The sequence below is a fragment of the Chiloscyllium plagiosum genome, chromosome 6, assembly GCF_004010195.1.
Source record: "Chiloscyllium plagiosum isolate BGI_BamShark_2017 chromosome 6, ASM401019v2, whole genome shotgun sequence".
NCBI lineage: Eukaryota > Metazoa > Chordata > Chondrichthyes > Orectolobiformes > Hemiscylliidae > Chiloscyllium > Chiloscyllium plagiosum.
In genome coordinates this window covers 80,077,737-80,102,056 of record NC_057715.1, presented here as the reverse complement: position 1 = coordinate 80,102,056, position 24,320 = coordinate 80,077,737, and the positions used below count along the sequence as shown (strand labels likewise).

Here is a 24,320-nt window from a genome sequence, read left to right as displayed (position 1 = left end):
ACTGACCACCCACCCTCTTTCTCTCTCCCCCCACACTTTCCCTGGAGTTCTACACAGGGATGTACCCTAAACCCCCTTCCCCAGATAATCTCTCCAACATTGTCCAGTACAGGACAAAGATGGAACCTGTCAAAAGGTTGTGTGTGTGTGTGCGCTATTTGGAGATTCACCCCACAAAGGCAGCAGATGGACTGGTGGGGTGGGGTCCCGCGCGCAATGTGCTTTTGCCGAGTCTCCTGAATGGGGAGCAGACTTCACAGAAACCTCCTAGCCATAGAAGAAACCAATTAATCAAATAATCAATTATCTGAACGAAATAGTACCTCCCCATCTCATTCGGATAATTGAGGTTCCTCTGTACTTGGAAGTAACAAAGCATTTTCAAGTGAGGTAGATTTGGGGGTGGTGATTTTCAGTGGACTGAAAAACTAAGTGTTACCAGGGGAGGAGGGGCTATTGAAAGAGCAAAAGTGTTTGCCCTAAGCACCCCCAAAACCTTCGGCAGCAGAAATGCTACCAGGCTGAAGCTTGGCACTCAAGGATTGCCATCAGTGCATTCGTGAAGCCAAGACTTCACTCACCTTCCTCATTTTGGGCACTGTGTGAAAGCCCCCTTACATCTCACGTGACACATCTGTGATACCTGCAGCTTGTCCACTTCTTCATCATTTTTGAGTTTGTATTATGCCAGAAAAGTAGCTACAGGAGCACCCATAATGTGGTCAGGTTAGAGTCATAGAGATGTACAGCACGGAAGCAATTTGTTTCAACTTTGGTCAAACTATTCCATGTCGACCAGATATCCCAACTTAATCTAGACTCATTTGCCAGCACTTGGCCCATATCCCTCTAAACCCTTCCTATTCATAAACCCATCCAGATGCCTTTTAAACAATATAATTGTACCAGCCTCCACCACTTCCTCTGGGAGCTCATTCCATACACATACTACCCTCTGTGTGGAAAGGTTGCCTCTTAGCTCCCTTTTAAATCTTTCCCCTCTCACCCTAAACCTATGCCTCTAGTTCTGGACTCCCCATCCCAGGGAAAAGACCCTGTCTATTCATCCTATTCATGCCCCTCATGATTTTATAAACCTCTGCAAGGTCACCCCTCAGCCTCCGATGCTCCAGGGAAAACTGCCCCAGCCTATTCAGCCTCTCCTTGTGGCTCAAATCCACCAACCCTGGCAACATCTTTGTTAATCTTTTCTGAACCCTTTCAATTTTCACAACATCCTTCTGATAGGAAGAAGACCAGAATTGCACGCAATATTACAAAAGTGGCCTAACCAATGTCTTGTACAACCATAACATGACTGCCCAACTCCTATACTCAATGCACTGACTCAAAGCAATAACAGAAAGCATACCAAACGCCTTCTTCACTATCCTATCTACCTGTGACTCCACCTTCAAGGAACTATGAACCTGCACTCCAAGGGCTCTTTGTTCAGCAACACTCCCCATGGCCTAACCATTAAGTGTATAAGTGCTGCTCTGATTTGCTTTTCCAACATGCAGCACTTCACATTTATTGAAATTAAACTCCATCAGCCACTCTTCAGCCCGTTGTATTCTGAGGTAACCTTCTTCGCTGTCCACTACACCTTCAATTTTGGTCTCTTCTGCAAACTTACTAACCATACCTCCTATGTTCACATTCAAATCATTTATATAAATGACAACAAGCAGTGGACCCAGCACCGATCCTTGTGGCACATCACTGGTCACAGGCCTCCAGTCTGAAAAGCAACCCTCCACCACCACCCTCTGTCTTCTACCTATGAGCCAGTTCTGTATCCAAATGGCTAGTTCTCACTGTATTCCATGAGATATAACCTTGATAACCAATCTACCATGAGGAACCTTATTGAACGCCTTACTGAAGTCCGTATAGATCATGTCTACCGCTCTGGCCTCATCAATCTTCTTTGTTACTTCTTCAAAAGACTCAATCAAGTTTGTGAGACATGATTTCCCACACACAAAGCCATGCTGACTATCCCTAATCAGTCCTTGTCTTTCCAAATACATGCACATCCTGTCCCTCAGGTTTCCCCAGTTTGTTTACCATAATTGATTTTTATTTTCATGAAGTCACTTTTCCAAAAGAATGTAAAGAATAGGCTGCTTCTTTGATCGAGTAAAATCAGCAACAAAGGAGTTTTGGGTGGCTACTGTTATTGTCCTCAGTTGCAGTTCATTGTTAAGCACAGCCCCATGATGTTGTATGTATAGTGCCAAGCTGGATATTTGTGCTTGTATGCATCTGTAGAAGGAGCATGAAACTGTCCCAATTATTAGAAGAAATATTGTATTTCTTTGGACCATCTGTGATTCATAAAATCCATCAGCAAATTAGTGCCTTTGACCAAATCCCTGGTGTTTTGTCTAAATTTAATCTGTGCAATATTTTGTTAATTCCTGATCAAGCAATTATCTTCTTTGTCATTTGAACTTGAGTTGAAATGTGTTTGTCCTTTTTGATCAACTTGGGAACTATGTCCCTTGGTGATACATTTATATTCTGAATGGGATATTGCAGGTAAAGTCAGCAATTGCTGCCCGTTCCTAACTGACCTTGAGAAAGCGAGGGTGAGCTGCTTTCATGAACTGCTGCAGTCCATGTGGCGGAAGTATACCCAAAGAGCTGTTAGGAAACTGCTTTCAGAGTTTGACCCAGCAACCATAAAAGAGTGATTATGTAGTTCTAAATCAAGATCATGTGTGTTGTGAAGGGCAATTGCATGTGGTGGTGTTCCCCTCTGCTGTCTGTGTCTTTCTTGGGGATAGAGGCCATGCATTTGGAAGGAACAAGGCTTGGTGAGTGCCTTCAGTATATGGTTTGCACATCAGTGGTGGAAGGAGTGAATGCTGAAGGGAGTGGGTTGGGCCAATCAACCAAAATGGACTGCTTTGTCCTGAATGGTGTTCTAGCTTCCCGGGTGGTTGGAGCTGCTTTCAGGCAAATGGTAAGTATTCCATCACATGCTTGAGTTGTGCCTTGTAGCTGTTGAACAGGCATTGGGAGACAAGAAGTGAGTTACTCACTGCAGAATTCCTAACTTTTGAATCGCTCTTGTAGCTACAGTATTTGTATGGTTGGTCTAGTCCATTCCTGCTCAATGGTAACCACCAGGATCATGGGTCTTGCAATAAGGAAACACATCAACGATTGTGTTCACTGGCTGTCACAAACCTGGCTTTCTTGTAATGACCAAGAAATCAATATTCTCTGCCCTCTGGATAGACTGAGACCTATTTCACTGGGGCGTAGGAGGTTGAGGGGTGATTTTACAGAGGTTTATAAAATTATGATGAGTATAGATAAGGTGAATGGCAGGTGTCTTTTCCCTAGGGTGGGGCATTTCAAGACTAGAAAACATACTTTAAGGTGCGAGGAGAAAGATTTAAACAAGACATGAGAGAAAATATGTTTAAATAAAGCGTGGTTCTTGTGTGGAATGAACTTCCAGAAGTGATGGATGTGGGTACAGCTGCAATGTTTAAAAGACATTTGAATAAATACATGAATAAGAAAAGTTTGGAGGGATATGGGCCAAATGCAGGCAGGTGGCACTAATTTAGTTTGGGATTATGGTTGACATGGACTGGTTAGACTCTATTTCCATGCAGTGTGACTCTATGACTATGACTCTGTGCCCCCTTTGTCCTGTTTTCCAGGCCTATGGGATTACCATTTCAGACCCTAGGATGTCCAAAAGCAACGTTGACATGTTTGGTTTGGCTAAACTATGTTTTTCTTTAAAATTGAAACTTCTAGAATCAATTTAAACATGCTGGAAAACACTTTGGTTCATTCTCCAACAATTCCTGATGTTAAGAAAGCTCTTTGTTACGTATTAGTAATGACATGCAGTTGCTTTAAGGACAGTACTCATCCTTTGCTGACAGATATTTCAATAACAGCGGGAATTCTGTTAGCAGTGTGGGAAATTCCAAAACAGCTTGGTTCAGAAAAACATATCTGATTGAAAAATCAGATTGTTAACTTAATTAATATACCACACATATTAAGATTTGATCGTCCTTAAATAACTGATACAGTTGAACTGATATTTAAGCATTGTGTCCTTATTGAATCCCTCTTTGTTATTTTCTCTCTCTCCTTTAGTTCTTTTGTACCAAGATCAAAAGGGATAGGCAGATGGCCTACTCCCAGGACACTGTGAAAGCTGCTTTGTAATTATTTCCATGGAGGCATAAGGGCCTGTCTGGATAAGTCTGTTCCTAATTCTTCCTTTTATTCTGAGAAAGCGGTCTCTTGACAGGAAATTTTCCAACTCTCTAGCTAACTTCCTATTGGGAGAATTATCCAATGATACCCAGAATCTTCCAAAGACTAGTCACTACTGTGTATACTTAGTGTAGAATGAAAAAAATATGAAGAGATTGTGTGCATGTAGCGACAACAGTATAACTCCTGCGAATGTTACTCTGTGAACAGCTTCCGTGAAGTGGAGCATGGCAGGCAGTATTAGATTCCACCTCCAAGTCCACGAAGAAACATTGGCAGAGTCTCTGCTGTAACTTGATCATAGGGAGAAGGACAGTAATTGAGCCAGCCTCGTTCAAATGACAAACAAAATAAATTGTTTATCAGTTTACCACAAAAAAACACACACATTTACTTTTGGTCAAACACCAAATATCTTGTCATGGGTATCAAATCAATGAAATTACTTACATTTGTTAAGTTTTATGTATCAGGGAATAAAAAACATAAACAAATAGTGTTTCGTTCATCAACTGGACATGTTTTATCTTCCTGTTAACAATGCACACAAACACAATGAAAACTGCATTTTTTGCAGTACCCACTATCTACACATACATCTCACATTGCACATAAAAGATGATTGTCTTAAACACTTAAGGGATATACTTAGGAGAAAGCACATCATTCAACAACAATGGGAGTGCCAACAAATCTTGAATAAAGAAGTCCTCTGAGGATTCTTTCTTTACACCTACCATAAGCCTGTGCTGGACCTTGTTGACAGTGTGTGCAGGTTCTCTGTGGACTCAGATTAACCCTCTGTCTGTCAAAGGAAGACAGTTCTGCCCCATTTAACGGAGTATCCTGCAGCCTCATTGACCCTTTGAAGTGGGGGGGGGAGGGGTGTGGGGAGTGGGGAGGAGACAGAGAGAGAGAAAAGGTGTAAAAAATGATGTTTTGACAGACCTTCATAATTCCCATAAACTGCTTCAGTCACTCATACCCTCCCTTTAGTATATTTCATGGTCATTCTTGTTGATTGTGGCCATTACATTTTTTTCAAATATTCAGTTTTTCCTGAGGTCAGAGCAACAGAAACAGTATTGTGAGATAAACAGTTCTGATTGCAAACACAAGGCCTGGGTTAGTCTCTGTTTAAAAAAACAACAATGTGGCATGCCAGGGAATACTGATTTATCCAAAAATCTCAAATATTTAAAGACACTTGAAGTGAGACTTGTTGGATTTTGCTTGCAACCAATGCGTGCACACATGGTAATGCTAGAGTAAGCATTAATACTGTTGAAACACAGTGACTTTGTGTAAAGGACATAGCAAGGAATACTCTAGATATTTGTGTTCATCCAAACCAAAGATGCTTCAAATGAAGCCACTAGCATTCTATTGCAAAGATGGTTAAAAATATTTAAATAAACACATCCAAGTCTGCAACCAACAAACTGAAAACTTTTAACACTTGCATGCTTAATTTCATTTAAAATCAACTCGCCTTTTAAATAAAAGTTAATAGTGAAACATGGCAATTCTTCCTGCACAAATTGCATCAGACTACTGGTTCATCTGATAGGGTTGGTCACTTCACTGGGATTTTTGTTTTAATATAACGTAATTGAAAACATGCACAAATGTCTTTTTAAGCTTAGGAGTCTTCTCAGCCAGGCCTGGACCTAATCATGGTGCTCGACAGGTCATCTGCCTCCCAGATCAATCTTTGAAATACACAACTTGTTTGTCTAGATACAATATAACTGCTGTTTACGGTTGGTCTGCATCCCTGATGTTAGAAGCAATTTATGGGCAGCTTCAGATCCAATCTCAATCAGATATTGCTTGTACAACAGAAAGCTGTTCTATTTTTCTGCTTATTGGGCGCAGTGCATTTAACTGCATTTGGTTAAATGAGAGACCGAGAATAAAATGACATTTCTCCATTATCATATTCAAATCCAAGACACAGGGATTCTGCTGTACTTTGAACCATATGCATGTAGATCGGGAGCTTTCCAGTTTCTTGAGATGCATGCTGCTTTCCAATCTCATTGGAAGAATCTAAACAGCAAGCAATCGAGCGAAAACAGGAATTGCTGGAGAAACTCAGCATGGTCAGGCAGCACCTGTGGAGAGTAAGCAGAGTCAACGTTTCAGGGTCAGTGACCTTTCCAGCTCAGAAGAGCGTCATTGGACCTGAAATGTTAAATCCGTTTTCTCTCCACAGATGCTGGTGGAAGTGAGGACTGCAGATGCTGGAGAGTCAGAGTCGAAAAGTGTGGTGCTGGAAAAGCACAGCAGGTCAGGCAGCATCCAAGGAGCAGGAGAGTCGATGTTTCGGGCATAAGCCCTTCATCAGGTACGATGCCCGAAACAATGACTCTCCTGCTCCTCGGATGCTGCCTGACCTGCTGTGCTTTTCCAGCACCGTGCTTTTCGACTCTCCACAAATGCTGCCAAACCTGCTGAGTTTCTCCAGCAATTCCTATTTTTGTTGCAGATTTCCAACGTCTGCAGTTCTTTATTTTCGGTGCAGCAAGTTCCATTTGATTTTTCAGTTAAGACACCCATTCATGCACAGATCTCCACCCAAGTCACTGGATATCACAAAGAAAGGATCCATTTGTCCTGTCTCTGGCACAAGAACGTTTATACCAATTTTACTCCCTCCCTCACCTTCGAAGAGAGTAGTTAGCTGACCACAGACCAGAAATTAAACCTGCAATTTCTTTAGGCTTCACAGCTTTCATCTTAGACTAAGTGCAGAATCTAAAACACCATTTTGGGGGAAGTCAGAAACATTGTTGCAACATAAAACTTACAGTTGGGTTTTTTCTCCATAAATTGCTTCTTGCAGTAGATGATGCACAGGATAAGGAGAGCTAGCAAAACCATGGCCAAAGCACTGCATATCACAGCTGCTAATGCAGTATCACGCGGGCTGGAGGCAGTTGATGGGATCTTTACCAGGTTTACTCTAGTGCTACCTGAAACCAGAAACAGCACATTAGGAATTATAACAAGATCGTAACATTTTTAATCCCATACTTTAGCCAGAAACCAACTTTTATATCAATTTCTACAACACATGGTGTTTATATTGATGCACTCTAAACATTTAGTGTTGACAATGCTTTAAATCCTTTTCCATTCATTTGTTGGGATGATGTTTAACAATACCAAATTTCAAACGTTTCAGTTGCTATTGCATTATTTTAGTTGAATCGATTTTACGAACAATATTAGGCGGGACTGGAATTGTCTCTTCCGCACTCTGTTGACATAAATTATTGTTTCAGGCAAAGCAATTAGTATGTGAAATGGTTAACTAACAACAAAAGGTAAGCTCTGCTCATCAGTATATAAAGACATGTTGCTGTGAGGAGCAAACCAGTCTTCAGCATGTATTTCAGTGATGGTTAGTGTTAACATCATGTTGTTAAAGCAGTAACATGTACAGGTATCTGTATTTACTTTTAAGGTGAGCCTGATGTCTCAAGAGTCAATCAATAATCTTAGATGAACTGGAACCAGCTACTAAGCAGTATGTAATAAATATATTGAACAGGATACAGCAAGACAAATCTACATTCTGCTTGATATGTCAAGTGGACATCCTCCCCAACATGGTATCAGAAGCTGAGCCTAATATCTGAAAGGATTTGTGTTGGTGGATCTATCCAAGTTATCCCAGATCATATCTGACCTTACAAGATGGCGACTGAAGTGAGGACTTCTCAATTATAAGATGTTAGGAGCTGTCTCCAATTATAAAATGAAGTGTGACAAAGTCTGGAATGTCACCTGCTCTGACCTAAGATGTATCTCTTATCTTGGGTATAGTCAGATACTATTTGCCAGAATACAAGCCAATCCACACTTTGGAGGTAGAACTGCAGTTTGCCCCTCTGACACAAATCCCCAAACCACACTTGAGGTCACACTACTTTCTTTTTGTTTTAACCCTAACATGACCTTTGAAACAAAGAGTTGCTTGTAATGTGATGGATAGATAGATAGAGATTGCTGAACATACAGTAAGTGAGGTTGAGAAAGTGGATTTGAGGATTGTCAGATCAGCCACGATCTCATTGAATGGCAGTGTGAATTCGATGGGCTGAATGGTCTACTTCTGTTCCTACTTCTTACGGTCATTGGTATCCAAGTTGTGCAAAGTTGATGGCCTGAACAATTTCAGTGAGTTTAGGCTGAAAGAAGAGCCCATACTGACCTTTCACTGCAGTTACCTGACTACAGGTTTGTCAGTTTCACCGTGTATCCTGCTCATTTCACGGCAGTTTCCAGGGCTGGGTCCCTGCCCTGCATTCACCTTCCCCTCTCTGGTCAGCTGCAGTATGCTGAATAAGGCTCTTAACTGCCATTTAAATAACCACATTTGGCTTCCTGTCAGACCAACAATGATTCCCTGCTGAACTTACAAGTCACTGTGGAGAAAGCTGGGAACAGGTAGGATCACTTTGGGATCCAGTTCATTGCTATTTTTTAGACAGTTCCCTGTCCGACTTGCTCCTAATCCTACTTCTACCAGGCTACCAGACCTATTCGGCATTTCCATCGTTTTCGGTTTCTCTTGCAATTTTTCAGATTGTGCTTGGATAATAATTGTATAAGAGCAAAGTTCATGTGGTTAAAAAATACAATACTTGAACACACCTAGAATAACAGCACATGCAAAAGTTAATTTTTAGCGTTCATGCTTTTTGTTATGTCACTGGACAAGCTACATGTTAAGTCAGCAAAGAAAATAAAACCTGCAGTGTTACCCTCTATGGCTGAATCAAACAACTCAGCTTGTCAAAAGAACAGGGTGTATGCCATGTCAACAACTTGGTACCTTTCGCTGCATGGGTTATTTTTGGGTGGGGAGAGGGGAACTTCTTTTGTAGGCCCCTTAAGCCAATTCGAGGAACTATGGTTATTCCCATGCTTTCATCCTCCCCCACTGGCCTCTTAATCCAACTCTCCCAACCCACCCTGATTTAAGGCACAGATTTATCAGCATTCCTCAGTTTGGTGGGACTGTCTGTAATCCCTGCAGTAGCATCTACTCCCAGTTTCACTGCTGGGATTACCGCGTTACCAATGTCCAATTGGTAGGCAGTTCCCTATGGGAGAACTTCCTCATAAAAAGGGGCAGCAGTCTCACCACAAAGCAATGAATGCAGCTTCCAATGTTAGATTCCTTCGGGACAGCAATTGGGATTGTGGGTGGGCTCTGCTTTGACAAGTAATGGGAGGACAGCTAGAAACCAAGGCAACAGGAAAATCCAGCTCATTATCTCATGTGCAACGAAAATCAACATTTAATAAAAAAAATTGCGTATAGCTTCATGCAATACATTACATAACTGTAGCTGAGAACCTTGTGCAATGTCTAGAAAGCATTCTCCTGAGCCTTTTCATTTTGTGTTTTTTATTTTATTATTTTGAGGTGCGCAATTTATTTGTAATTTGATAATCAGATCATAGGCAAGCGATATAGTGCCAAACTTTGTTCTTCTGAGGCCAGAGATGTAAAGCAATTATAGATATGAATTTCAGATTCTTGCCAATACGTGTAAAAACTACTAAGTGACAAAACAGTATGGTTATACCAAAATCCTGGACATTGAAATACAACCCCTGCTATGTACAATATTTAAACTCCCACATACAAACAAGTAATTTCCAGACATACAAGTAAAACATGTTCCTCATATACAAAAGGCTGAGGTTGATCATATACAAAACTTTCAGCCACACCCTCGCTCCCTGTGCGCCTTTTCTTTAACTGTCCCAGGAGCTTAACAGCTGCAATGTTTCATCCTCAGCACTTTACTATGCAGGGACTCGAGGATCGGTGAAGGCTGATCCCTGATTATTACCAATGGCTAATCTTGGTCTAACTTCTCCCAACAGGGGTTGGGAGACTCCTCCCTGTTCTACGCAGTGGAAAGGACTGAAGCGGAACGAAAGGCAAAATTTGTTTTGCATGTAAATGTGCAATGTCAAAAGGACATTGTTTACCTATGTGTTCTGTCCAACATTGTGCCTAATTGAAGTGGTTGCTGTATGTACTGATCTCAAGGCTTTGCAGGTCACCCTCCATGTTTCTATGGGAAAGGCTCTATGTTACAATTCTGATTTTTGTTTACCGGTTGAAACCTTGTCCTGTTTTTGGAGAAAAGCCCCTCAATGCTTGCAATGCGAAAGATTTGTTCAAGATCAGAAGATCGTTTACATTTTGTAATTAATGTACCTTCTCATTTGAGGTAGCACCAGGCACCAGTTGAACTTGTTTGCTTTATAATATTGCCATTAAAGTTGGGGCTTGATGCTTCCAGTTCCTGAATATAAATGCAGCACATGGCTCTCTTTTTAACAGGCTCTTGGAACAATCCTAAGTACACATTGCATCTCAATTTAAGCTTAAAATAACCCAGTTGGAACTTCAGTGGTCGTTGGTTGTGATCCCTCAGTGAGAAAGTTCAGAAGAAAGGGGCATAAAGTTGAACATTAGAGTTTGACCATTCAGGGCTGTTATCAGAAAGCAATTCACACAATGGGCAGTGGCTATCCAGCACTCCGGCCTCCCAAGAAGGCACTGAGGTTAAGTCAATTTGAATTTTCCAAACTGAAATTTATGGTACTAAAATGGGTAGATGGAATTAAAATACATAATCTAACTGAATGTCAGAACACACTTGAAGGGCTGAATGGCATGTTCCTGTGAGGACAAAATGGACAACCTCTACGAATTGCTTTCAGGCTGGAAAACGAACCTGCAAGTTGAAACAGTATTTTCTGAAGTGTGCTGTACTTGCAGTTACACCCAAAAAGTTCTGTCTATGTACTTACTGAATGGTGACAGGCAGAATCTTGAACTAGGATGGGTAATAAAGGCTGAGTTGACTCATGAGAATTCTCGCAAACTCCTTTGAAATTATTTAAACAAACAATAAAAAGAATAAGTTGATTAGGTTCATCTCCGCTGAATGCAAATTGTCAAATGGGCTATACGCTCCATGTAGGAGGATGTCACCACGATGAAATAATGGATTTGGCTCTAGTTTCCTATTTAGATGCTCAAACCTGCCTGGTTTTATGCTTTGTTCTAAATTGCTTTGACCCAATATGATGTCGAGCAAATTTTCTTTTACAGAACATAGATGATTTTGCTGCACATTTAAAAAACTTTTAAAATAACATAACAAAACTCTTGGCCTTGTTAATCTTTTGCTGGGGTGGGGCATCAACAGGGATGAATAAATGCTATCTCAACATCAACCTTCACTCGAATGAGGCGCTGCAAGGCAAAAACATATTACTCTCTAAAAATGCCAAAGCTCAAGAACAATAAGTCCAAAGTGAACAAAATCTCAGTTTTGACAGGTCTGGATCCGGATCATCTTTGCAACAATTTTATCAAAAATGAAGACGATTGGCCTCAGAGGCATAGTTTTACAGAGTAAAATCCTGGAACAAAGATGTCTACTTAAAAGAAATGTACAGAACATAAAAAAAGATTGTTGTTGATCTACATTTTGATGAGGAACCTAAACTTTTGACTTGTTGTCCTTTCCAGCAGAATAGCTTGTTACTCTGAGAGCTAAGTATTGAGCTGTTGACAACAAAAATGTAAAAATGTGGCACAGTGGCTCAGTGATTAGCACTGATGCCTCATTGCACCAGGGTCCCAGGTTTCATTCCAGCCTTGGGTGACTGTGTGGAATTTGCACATTCTCCCTGTGTCTGCGTGGGTTTCCTCTGGGTGCTCTGGTTTCCTCCCATAATCCAAAGAAATGCAGGTCAGGTGACTTGGCCATGCTAAATTGCCCATAGTGTTAGGTTCATTAGTCAGAGAGTGAAATGGGTCTGAGTGGGTTGCTCTTTTGAGGGTTGGTGTGGACTGGTTGGGCCGAAGGGCCTGTTTCCACACTGTAGGGAATCTTATCAAAAATATAGGGTTGTAGATTGCATTATTCATCTGACTCTAACTGAACATTCTTTAAACAGAGTTTTTTTTTAACTTAATTTTCACCTTAAGATAAATGTCTGGCTGTTAATGAATCTAGCAAAGAGATAACAGATGTGCATTCACTATTCAAATTATTTTTTATTTGTTTGTCTTACAACCAGAAATTCAACTTAAAAAAAAGACTGTGACTCATAAAATTTGTTTTATTTTCAATTAAAAATGCCTGAGCTCAGAAATGGTGTCAATGATATGACAAGGAATGAATACCCAGGTCTGTAGCTAGAGACACCAGGTGGGAATGCACTGGCATGCCAATTAGTGTGCACGGACCCTCAGGGTAGTTGCACGGTGAGTGTCTTGCCCCTCTCCCTCCTGGCACTGTTACGGATCAGCACCTCTTCTTGCCAGATGTTGCAAAGTCAAAGGGCATTTTTAACATCTCCTCCAGACCAGGACCTGGATGTGCTTGGGGCGCAAATCATCCCGTAAAATGTTAAAACAAAACCCATTAGGCTGGTAGGTCAGTCTTTTTCTGTAAACAAATCCTGCTCAGAGCTGCAGGGATAAATGCTTTGTGGCATTGTAATTTGGATGGTTAGGCAAGGATAGTGGCCTCAAAGTCAGACAGTCAGGGAGGTACCAATAGGATCAGGGTGCAGGAGGTTTAGGAAGCAGGATTGGTCACTAGTAGGAGGTATTACAAATAGAAATATATACATTTTTTAAAGATTGAACTTTATTTTAAAAGTTATTTTATTGACCAACATAGGAATTTTAACAACATAAAGTATTTCAATTAATTTTGTATGTCGTTTCTTGATAAAGAAGGTCCTATAAAATCTAACTCCAACTTTAACTTTGATTCCTAGCAAAACCCAAGTTTCACTTAATGCTGTTTTACTTAAAGTCACAATTTTCAGGAATGGAACCATAACTTGTGAGTTCTCCAATTACACATGTTCCCTTCTTTTTGCAAGATCTTTCTTGCCTCTTTTAGCTTTCCCATTCACCAATCGAGGGTCTCCTGTTCCTGATCCTCCACTCTAGGAGATGTCCTCTGGAAGTCTTTACACCAGACGTGTAGCACAGCTGACAGGACAGCATTAGAAAACCACCAGGATATCCAGAACTAGTGAGGATCTAACAAACTGTGTCTGTCAATTTACTATTAGGTTAAAGCCACATATTTCAGTCACTTACCTACTTCTGTGCTTAGCAACTGAGTGGTGCACAGAAAATCAAGGAACACTGGCATCAGCCACCAAATGATAACAGGGCAAGAGGTGGCTGTTGCCAAACAGGAACTAAAGCCTGTTACGCATAAAAGCTGCTCAAAAAGGTATAGGACACTTTTCTTCTGTTTTTTTACCTTTCCCCACCTTGATAAATTTAGTTGATGATATCTGAAGTTTGCTGCATTGGGCACTAAAGCCACTCTGTACCTTTGTACAGCTGCCTCCCTTCTTGATTTCCCATAAACATCACTTCCTGCTTGAGCAGAATTCCATCATCCTTCAGTGACAATGCTAAAAATAACACATTACAAATGTGTCTGTGGTCAATGAGGTCTCCAGTACTGAACGGTTAGTAATCTGCATCTTCTTTGAAATATAGGTAAATACTGGTAACAATGCTCCAATTATTGTGCAGCAATCATTGATAGAAAAGAAAAGTCTATTTGATAGACTCTGCTCCCATATGTCTGATCCAAGTTGCTTGACAAAAGCACTCCTGGTTTTTTAAAAAAGTAATTACTTTTTCTAAAGGAGTTGAATCATTAGTATCAAAACAATGGAGAAGAGTCTGGCCTCTCCCACAATAGATCTGTTGATACAGGATTATGTCATGTGTATTTAACTTTGTTCCTAAACCTGAATAATTTACTATATCTTTAATTAAGCACTTTTAGCATTACTTATAATGTTGATCATTGAAATGTCTACACTTTTAATTAACTAAAGGGAGTAAAACATAAAAACCTGTAAATATTTGTAATGCGATACTAATTTTACAACTTACTTAACAATTCTATTTGAAATAATCAGATATGGGTAGATGAAGAATTTTAAAACCACAATGAATGGATTTATTTTGAATGAATTTTCATCATTGGTTGATGTGTTTTTAAATGATTCGTTCATAGGGCGTGGCATGTCCAGCATATCTCAAATAAAAGCAAAGAACTGTGGATGCTGAAAATCTGAGATAAAACCAGAAAATGCTCAAGAATCTCAGAGGTTCAGGCAGAATTTCTAGAAAGAGAAACAGGGTTAACCTTTAAAGTCCAACATAACACTTCTCTGAATTTTAAGGGAGATGGAAAATGAGATTTTTTAATGCTGCAAGACCAAATGCTGACTCGGTGGCCACTTTGCATACTCTCTGTAAGAACGAGCCTGACCTTCCAGTTACTTGCAATTTCATTAATAATCTGACTTTTATGCTCTCATTTCTGTCTCAGACCTGTTGCAGCCCTCCAGTGAAGCCTCCCTGATGGAGGAACAGCACCTAATTTTTCGCTCAGGCACTTTACAATCTTCAGGACTCAACACTGAGTTCAGCAACTTCAGACCATGAACACTGTCCTCTGCTTTGATTCCACCCTCTCACCCCTCAATGTCATGTTTGCATGAGTTTGCTCTTAGCAAAGACAATCTACTTTCTACTGTTCACATCTACTGTTACCACCTACTTTGCATCTATATAATCTCCTGTAATACTATTTGTTTTTGTTCTGTGCATTCTCACTGTCTGCTTCACTTGCTCCTTCTCCAACTTTGTCAACAGCAGAAGAATAAGCATCTCATGCTCTCTATAACGGCAAAATATTGTGGCTGCTGGAAATCTGAATAAAAAAAAGAAGGCTCCAGAAACTCATCAGATCTGGTAGCATCTGTAGAGAGAGAAAAACAGACTTTGCATTTTGAGTCCAGCTTGACTTCTTCAGAACTGCAGGTGATTTCAGGAGGGACCCACATTGCTGTGGCTCTGGACTCACATATAGAACAAACGGGGTAAGAATGGCAGATTTCCTTCCCAAAAGGACATCTCGTGGAATGGCTACAGGAGGCTTTGTGCAGCCTCCAAATCTTTCGGCAATGCTCCAGCCAACTCTTTGCCATTCAAATTTCTGGAGTTTGTGTGGAACTGTAATGAGGGAAGGTGTAGTGACATGACAAGATAAAGGATATCAAATAAACAAGGCAATCCATTAGTTGCATGATCATATTACCAATACTAGTTTTTTTTATTATTCCAGACTTATGTTATCAACTCAATTAAAATTCCTTAGCTGCCTTGATGGAATTTGAACTCATATCTTTGATAAGTTACTTCAGGCATTTGGTACTAGTCCAGTAACATAATCACTGTGGTATCACACTGGGGATATCATTTGCATATCTTATTTTTTAAGGTAACTGATGATTGCACAAAGAGGAGGAAGCAATGAGTAGCAAAGTAATGGTGCAGTAAAAGTGGCTTAAACTTTAACAACGTTTCCACTGATTGTTTATTGCTACAAGACAATAATATTGTGTAAGTACCCTATCTGTGTCCTGTTCAGAAACAGCTCTGAACAAGTTTTACAGCTTTCAGGCATCCTGTATCACATATACTATTGAGAGAGCGAACTTCCTATATGCTTGGAAATCCATGCTTCCTATGTGCTGTCATCCCTCCCCCCTCCGCGTCAATGTATTGGGGCAAATAAAATTGTCCCTCGTTCTTGCACTGCAGTAGAGACTGGGAGTCATCTGATGCGTACATTGCATAATATACTCAGCTAAACACTTTTGTGCAATCTTCCCAAAGCCCCTAAACAATGTGAACATTGGTGAGTCAAATGGTAAAATGTGGTGAGATCAGAAGAAATGGATTCTGGACATTGAGGAAAAGAAATTCTGAAACCAGGTTTTGAGCAGCATGATAAGTATATCATCAGAAAGCACTGCGAAACCTATTTACATCTAGTTCCATGCATTAGTATGATATCAGCACCAAATTCTCCCTCATTGGTATACAATTCTTCCTCACGGCAGATAAAACTAGACAGTGAAAACATCAGATGTGAAAATCACCAAGTGGGTACCTGGTGGTTCTAGCTTGCTGCTTGCACCTTGGGCCTTCATCTTGGGTAGCCGTCACCAACAATCTCAAGGCACTTTCCATGGACGGTGACTACCCTCAGCCTGCTCAGTGTGTGGCAGTGGTGGGTACAACAAGCTGGACAGGTCTGTATTGATACCTGCTTCTCATTGTGAGTTGCTGCTGTGATCCCTCATTGACTGTAAATTTGTTATTGCTCAAAAGGCAAGCAGTCCCTATCTATTTCCAGGAGCAATGCAACTTCTTTTTGTTTGTTATCTTTTCTTTGTTTTTGGCATTGTTGAATGAAAGCGAATATTGTCAACCATTTGAATGCTTTCCAGCATGTGATGTTCATACCTTGGCCAATGGAAAGTTGTTATGCTACTGTAACGGAAAGAGTAACTCTCTTATACCAGGTTTCTCAGGTGAAATGATACTACGAATGTTGTAGTTGTAGTTTGATTCTTATAGCTGCAATTACAATGATAGTCAATTAGACAGATCATGATGAAAAGGACAAATATGATCTTGAATTTGCAATGAAGTGTCATCCATGCCAGCTATGCACTCTCCTTTCCTCTCCCCTCTCACTAGATGCCGTGTGAGGGACAACTCGTGTTTGGCAGGACTGGACCTGATGTACAGCTGTGCTTTAAAAATGGTGCCAGCATCGGAAATACAGGGAGGTCCAGCAGTGGCAAAAATGTTTGTCCTTTCTGAGCACATGATAGTGTGAGTGGGGTACCATAGAGACATGATGCATAGCTAATGGAGCAAACAGCAGAGAAAACTGTGAAAGAGTCCACTAGAATTCACAGAGAGAGATCATCCATGAAACTTCCCGAAATTGACACTTGGCTGATCTCTGGCAAAATCCAGCCCTCTTTTTACTTACCTATGACTGTTGTTGATTTTGTCCCATTGCCTTTTAAAGTCTACATCCTAATTTTCAAAGACCCACCACCACCTTGCTCCTTGAGTTGCATGTGAGTAGCACCATCATGTTAGCTGATGAGCTGACAATACATCTTATAGCAGGTAACAGCATTGGTGGCTAGAATTCTGAGGCGAATGTTCGAACAACATTCTAAATTGATTTTGGTGAATAGCGATCGGAAACATATCAAGTGCAAACCATGAGAAGTGACAGAGGGAAACGACCAATTCATGCACACAGAGTAAGGAAGCCTCTGGGTTTGGTGGACCTGTCTTGGGAGAATGTCAGTCCACGTGGGCAGGTACATGCCGGGGTCAGGTCCATCCACCCTCTGAAACAGTGTGTAGGCAATCAAAGAGGTTACATTGATTGATTAATTTACTGTTGTCACATGTAATGAGATACAGTGAAAAGTGTTGTTTTGCATGCTATATAGAAAGATCATACCATACGAAGTGCAAGAAGGTAGCAGAACAGAGCGCAGAATACAGTGCTACAGCTGCAGAGAAGGGTGCATAGATAGAGATCAACATTAACATTTGAGAGGTTCATTCAAAAGTCTGACAACAGAGGAAGAAGCTGTTCTTGAATCTGTTCACACTTGTTTTCAAACCTTTATATCTTCTGCCAGATGGAAGAGAGTGGAAGAGAGTATAACTGGGCTGGGAGAGGTCTTGATTGCATTGGTTGCTTTCCCGAAGCCACAGGAAGTATAGATAGACTCAACTGTTGGAAAGCTAGTTTGCATGATGGACTGGGACGTGTTCACAACTCTCTGCAGTTTCTTGTAGACTTGGGAAGAGCAGTTGCCATTCCACGCTTTGATGCATCCAGATAGGATGCCTTTTATGGTGCATCTATAAAAATTGGTAAGAGCCCTTGTGGACATGTCAATTTCCCTTCATCTCCTGAGGAAGTAGAGAAATTGACATGTGTGGACCAGGACAGATTGTTGGTGATCATCACTCCAGGAACTTGAAGGTCTTGATCATCTCCATCTCAGCAGCATTGATGCAGACAGGGGCATACCCTCCACTCAGCTTCCTGAAGTCAATGACTGGCTCCTTCATTTTGCTGACGTTGATGGAGAGATTGTTATCTTTACACCATGTCACTAAGCATTCAATCTCCTTCCGGTATTCTGTCTCATTGTTGTTCGAGATCTGACCTGCAATGGTGATGTTGACAGAAAACTTGGAAATGGAGTTGGGGTGGAATTTGTCCCTATATTTGTGAGTGTATGAGGAATAAAGTAGGGGACAGAGTAAACAATCTTGCTGGGCACTGGTGTCCAGGATTATGGTGGAGGTGTTGTTGCCTAGTCTTACTGATTGCGGTCTATACGTCAGAAAGTTGTGGATTCAGTTACAGAGGGGGCAGCCGAGACCTAGGTCTCAGAGGTTAGAGATGCGTTTGTTTGGAATTATGGTGTTGAAGGCAGAAATGTAATGAATAAATATGAGCCTGATGAAGATGTCCTTGTTATCCAGATGTTCCAGGGATGAGTGTAGGGTATCTGTTGTGGACCTGCTGCACCAATAGGTGAACTGCAAAGGATGAAGTCAAGCTGGGAGGCTGGAGGTGATGTGAGCCATGACTAACCTCTTGAAGCATTTCATAATCATGGAGATCACAGCCACAGGACAGTGTCATTGAGGCATGATGCATGATTTTTCTTTGGCACCAGAATGATTGGTGGTCTTCTTGAAGTAGGTGGGGCTTCAGATTGTAATAAGGAGAGGCTAAACATGTCTGTGAATGCCTCCACAACAGGATCTGAGTGCACGGCTGGTGACTACATCCGGGCCAGTCATTTTCTCTGCGTTCGCTCTCAGGAAAGCCACATGTGGTGGTGACCATAGGCACAGATGTACCCGAGGATGATGGGATAGGTGACATCCTGAAGAAGGGCTTATGCCCGAAACGTCGATTCTCCTGTTCCCTGGATGCTGCCTGACCTGCTGCACTTTTCCAGCAACACATTTCCAGCGACATCGTTTCACTGACCACCTACTCAAAGCGAGCATAGAATGTATTCAGCTCATTGGGTAGTGATGTACTGTCGCCCGTGATTCTGTTTGACTTCGCTTTGTAGTCCGTAATGTCGTGTAAGCTTTGCCATAAATGACCGGTATCCATGTGGTTGGTCTGGGTCTTGAGCTTTGTTTGGTATTGCCGCTTAGTGCCTCTGATGGCCTTACAAAGGTCATAGCTGGATTCCTTATATAGGTCAGGATTGCCCGACTTGAATGAGTCAGACCTAGATATCAGTGGGGTGTGGTTCTCCCGGCTCGTCCATGGTTTCCAGTTGAGGAACATTCAGATTAACATCTTTGGCATGCAGTCCTCTACACGCTTGCTAACAAATTTTGTAACTATAATGGCATACTCGTTTAGGGTTGATCACTGTGTTCTTGAATATGGACCAGTCTATCAACTCTAAGCAATCCCGTAGAAACCCTTTCACAACCTCAGACCTACACTGCACTACTTTCTGTCCTGGATTCTCATGCTTCAGTTTCTGCCTGGAAGCTGGGAGGAGGGACACGGCATTGTGATCTAGTTTTCCAAAATGTGGATAGGAAGTGGAATGGTAAGCATCTTTGATAGCTGTATAGCAATGATCAAGGATGTCTGGACCTCTGGTGGGACTAAAGATGTATTGATGGCATTTTGGTAGCATGTTCTTCGGGTTGGCCTACTGGAAGTCACCGGCTACGATGAACAAGGCCTTGGAGTGTTCTGACTCAAGGCTTTTTGTAGTGTTGTATACTTCATCAAGTGTACTCTGTACTTCCACATGGGGTGGGATGTAAACCACTATCAGAGTAGTGGAGGTGAACACATGCAGTAGGGATGGCAATTCACTGTTAGATATTCTGGGTCTGGGAAGCCCTCAATTTGTGAGGCACAGTCAGTTGTCGCAGGAGTGAGTCATGTCTCTGTGAAGCAGAGCACACAGCAGTCTCTCAATTCCCTCTGGAAGACAAGTCTCGTTTCATAAGTCTCCACCCCACCACAACATCTTCTAACATTGTTCGCCTTCTACGTGAGATTCCACACTTTACCTCACCTGAATGGAAAATCCCAGAAACATCCAGTAGGAGCCTTTGGATTGCTGAGCAAGTCTGGTGCCCTTATTAAGTCTGATCTTCTGTCACAAAATAAAAACAATCTGTAATGTAAGGCTGATGGCTCAAAGGCTTGACAGCACTCAATGATTTTGGCGCAATCAATAATCAATAGGTTTGGTGAATGACATTACCGAATTTCATCAACATGGGAGAGAGAAAGTGGTGGCTCTGCCTGTAGCTTTTCAATTTATGGCAGACATTTTTCAATCTTTGCTCAATACATTGTGCAATCCTTCTCATTCTTGCCAAGATCTCAGGTGAACTAGTTTTATAGAATTGCATAGAGAGCAAAAATGGTACCTTTCCATCTGATCAAAATCAATCCCTCTGCATAGACATGAAAGATATTAAGGTTGGTGCCTGTTCACGGAACAGTGGCAAACACTTCAACAATATTTCCTTTGTTTTCAACTGAAAAGCAAATTCCAAAGCTTTCAAGATCACAATCTCCACATTCTCTTCTATGTTTTAAGTTCAGATTCAGAAAACACGCACAGATAGGGTCAGGGGTAGATTGAAATTAAATAAGCATATGATTATTTGGACATTAAAGGTTACGCTACAACATCGGGAAGTTTTTCTATTTGGGATTGGAATCCCAGTGTTAGCATCAAATGTGGGTCCTGACTCCACACTGTCTCAGGATCAATCCAATGTTGACTTGAAGTGAGCAAATGCTGGTCGAAGGTGGGCTAACCCAGCTAATTAAGAATGAGGGATTGGCTGTTGAAGCTGAAGGACCTCCAGAAAGAGAGGAGCTCAGGCGGCTGATGTAGGTAAGAGAAAGCGAGAGGATTGCCCCACCGTCAGGACCCCCTGCTATCAATTTTACAACATTTGAAACAAAACACAGCCATAGCCATTGGGCTGCCATTGTAGAGAGGTAATCTGGACCTCTCCTGTCATTGGACTCAATATTTAAACTTTAGATCACCAGTGCATTGTAGCTGCAGAATGTACTTCTTAGAGAATGCACTGTTATCTTTTTCAAAAGATTACATCAAAACACCTTCCACGTTCCATGGAGAATGCTAAGAGCAGCAATATGTTGGAAAGCCATCACCTCTGAATTCCCCTCCAACTCTCATGCTTCACTGGCCTGTGGCATGTAACAGTGATGCTGGTTGGTTGTTGCATCATCACAAGAAACAACAGTAAAATAAGAAGGCTATATGCCACGTTTCTAGAATAGTTAGGGATAAGAAATTCTTGTGACCTTACTGGCATCACCCAAGTTATGAGAAGAAACGTGCTGATCCAAACCTAGGATAAAATCTGGGATCTTTCTAATCCATGTGATGTATTACAATGATCAATAAGTAGTGTCAGACAGGACAGTATAATTTAGTCATTGCAAGGATCTTGGGTAAGACCAGGCTTGGCTGTGATGTCCTCAGTAAGTAAACTGCCTTTCAATTCTTACTGCCAGATTTACACATGAGGAAAAGAGGAGTGGAGGGGCAACGATAATGAGAGTAAGACAGGAAGAAACAGAACATTAGGAAGAAATGCAAAAGAATTAAGGAAATCTCATGTAAACAACAATGGGGGAGTTTACAGATAAACATGACAGGTCAGTATAAACGAGTTTGGATGTTTCCAATGTACTTAAAAATGGGTCAGAAAAGAAAGCTGAATTGTATGCCTTCTTGCAAGTGAATAAGAATTCCATGGTAGAATTCAGTTAAATCTCTTGCATCAACTATTTTTCAAAGAATTACTCAGCTGCAAAATAAAAAGCTTTTGCTGAAGTGCTTCATTATGATATTGTGAGCAGTTGGAGTGATTTGTCAGCTTGTTTCTATTTATTTTTACACCTGAATGTGTGCTTGTTCGCTCTGGAGCACACTGGTCTGACCACAAGCAAACAGCAACCTTCTGAGGATTTCCAGAATGGGATAAAGATGTATTAACATTCAATAGTGTCTCCCTTCCATTCTTACTAAATTCTATTTATCCTTCTCACAGAACAAAACTGACAGGTCTGTCATCAAATGAATTTACAAACAACTTATTAAGATAAAGGCACTATCAAAACAAACTTACTGATTGGCAGAACGGGCCTAGTCTTTACTTAATTGTTCAGGTGGAAAAGGTTTTTAACAAAAATGAAAGAAGGAAATAACCTAACAGACTCACAAAGAGGGCTGATTGTTGATGTGGATTCAACTACTTAACATTTCAGAGGAAGAATTTCAATAAGCAATGCTGGAAAACAGTGAAGGAATGCGAGTGGACAATTTGTTATCCAAACATAAAACTGTCACCACTCGGGAGGAAAGCTCTTAGACTCCACTTTACTGTCTTTTGGTCTGGAACATCACCAACTCACCCACACCCACACACATACACTGCAGCAAACTCAAGGGAACTCTGTGTTCCTTCGGTCCTTGTCTTATGTATATGTATGAAATTAATCTTCAATTTGTCAGTTGTGATACTAAGTTGTCATCCTTTGCTTTAAAGACAACTTGGGAGACAATGATATGAAGATTCTATTGACAAGTCTAATTAGTAAATAACAAATCTACAATTTGCTGCAATTCCAGTGCATTTTTTTAATGTTAGAAAAGTGCTTGAGGTACAATGGCTGTTGAATTGTTTGAAAGTGAAGCCAATGTAGCTTGTGGTAATGCTCATTAATCACTGTCTGCCTCTCCGAAATATTAAAGAAGCTTACATTACATAAGCATGCTTGAGTTAACACACCTGTTCTCGTCTAATCTCGATGTGATCACAGGCTCCAATTAATTGCCTTTCCACACTGAACTGCTTTCAGAAAATTACTTTTGACACCACTTAGGTGATTCTTTCCATTTACTGGCTGACTCTACCCATCTACTGGATATCTCAGATCTGGTAAGTACCATATGCACATTTAACGCTTTATGAAATAAGCAAAAGCCCAAATATTGTTTTTGCAACTGTTAATTTCCCCAGTTTATTTTGTGTTTAACTGTCTCTTACATATTTCTGTGATGAGTCTTGTAATATGCTTAAAATGGAATACTACTCATGCATGGTTCTGAAAACCATCTCAATCTTTCACTTTATGGTATTTAGTCAAGCGTAAATAATAATAAAAAAATTCAAATGAATCAAACACAAATATCTCAAAGCAGTAAGATGGATTTAGCCCCATTTAGTGAAACCAAAACTGAGCATGTGACTTTTGAAATGACCTTACATCCTTACATCCCATACAAAAGACCTCCCAAATCTCATGAACTGTGAACTTTGCATACATTTTTGGTCAGGTAAGCTGCATGCCTGAAACCACCTTCAATATGCTGATCAATGATTGGGGATATCATTGATTTCTCAATACCCAGTTTTAACATGGGCTGAATGTAGGAGGTCTTGGAGGTTTTCCCACAAGATTGAAGAGAGTTCAGACTTGCCAGAAGATGAGACTCAAACAACAAATACTGATAGTTTGTTTTGTGCCCCCAGAATGGGAGAAGGCACATTCCAGACTTCACAATCAAGGCCATGGCCTCTCCTGCCCAGCACAATTGTTTAATGAAGAAAGGAAAATTTACAAGTTGATGTCATTCAATGCGATTCAACACCATTCAAACGTACAAAGAATTGTATTGGTTGTATGTTTTTGTGAATCATTTTTATGTGTGGCAATGATCTGTTTGAAAGAGTTAATGAGAATTTCAGCAGGACCATTTATTATGCATTTTCTAGGACTCACTTTCAACAAGATTATAGTTGCATGTTTTATTTCCTGCATATGCCTGGATATAAACAATTCATCTTGACATTCTGCCAGGTACTTCCTGTTGAATTTCTTTTTTCATTATGCTGGATGCATGAAACATTGGCGAATTGGTGCTTGGAAAGGCTCTGTAATATTCACTCAATATCTGAACCCTTTATGATTATTTGTAATCAATCCCAAAGCAGGTGAGATTTGAACTCA

The 24,320-nt window shown here is 40.8% G+C and overlaps 1 protein-coding gene across 4 annotated transcripts in view; it reads right to left on the bottom strand.

Moving 5' to 3' along the window:
- The window catches only part of tnfrsf19 (tumor necrosis factor receptor superfamily, member 19), a 95,379-nt gene that overhangs the window by 29,004 nt on the left and 42,055 nt on the right, over nt 1–24,320 (bottom strand). For all 4 annotated transcript variants that reach the window (XM_043691952.1, XM_043691956.1, XM_043691955.1 and 1 more), the window contains exons 6-7: nt 7,074–7,238; nt 4,998–5,123 (exon numbers count right to left, since the gene is read on the bottom strand). In XM_043691952.1, the coding sequence (XP_043547887.1) occupies nt 4,998–5,123; nt 7,074–7,238 (291 nt within the window). The remainder of the gene's footprint in view (nt 1–4,997; nt 5,124–7,073; nt 7,239–24,320) is intronic.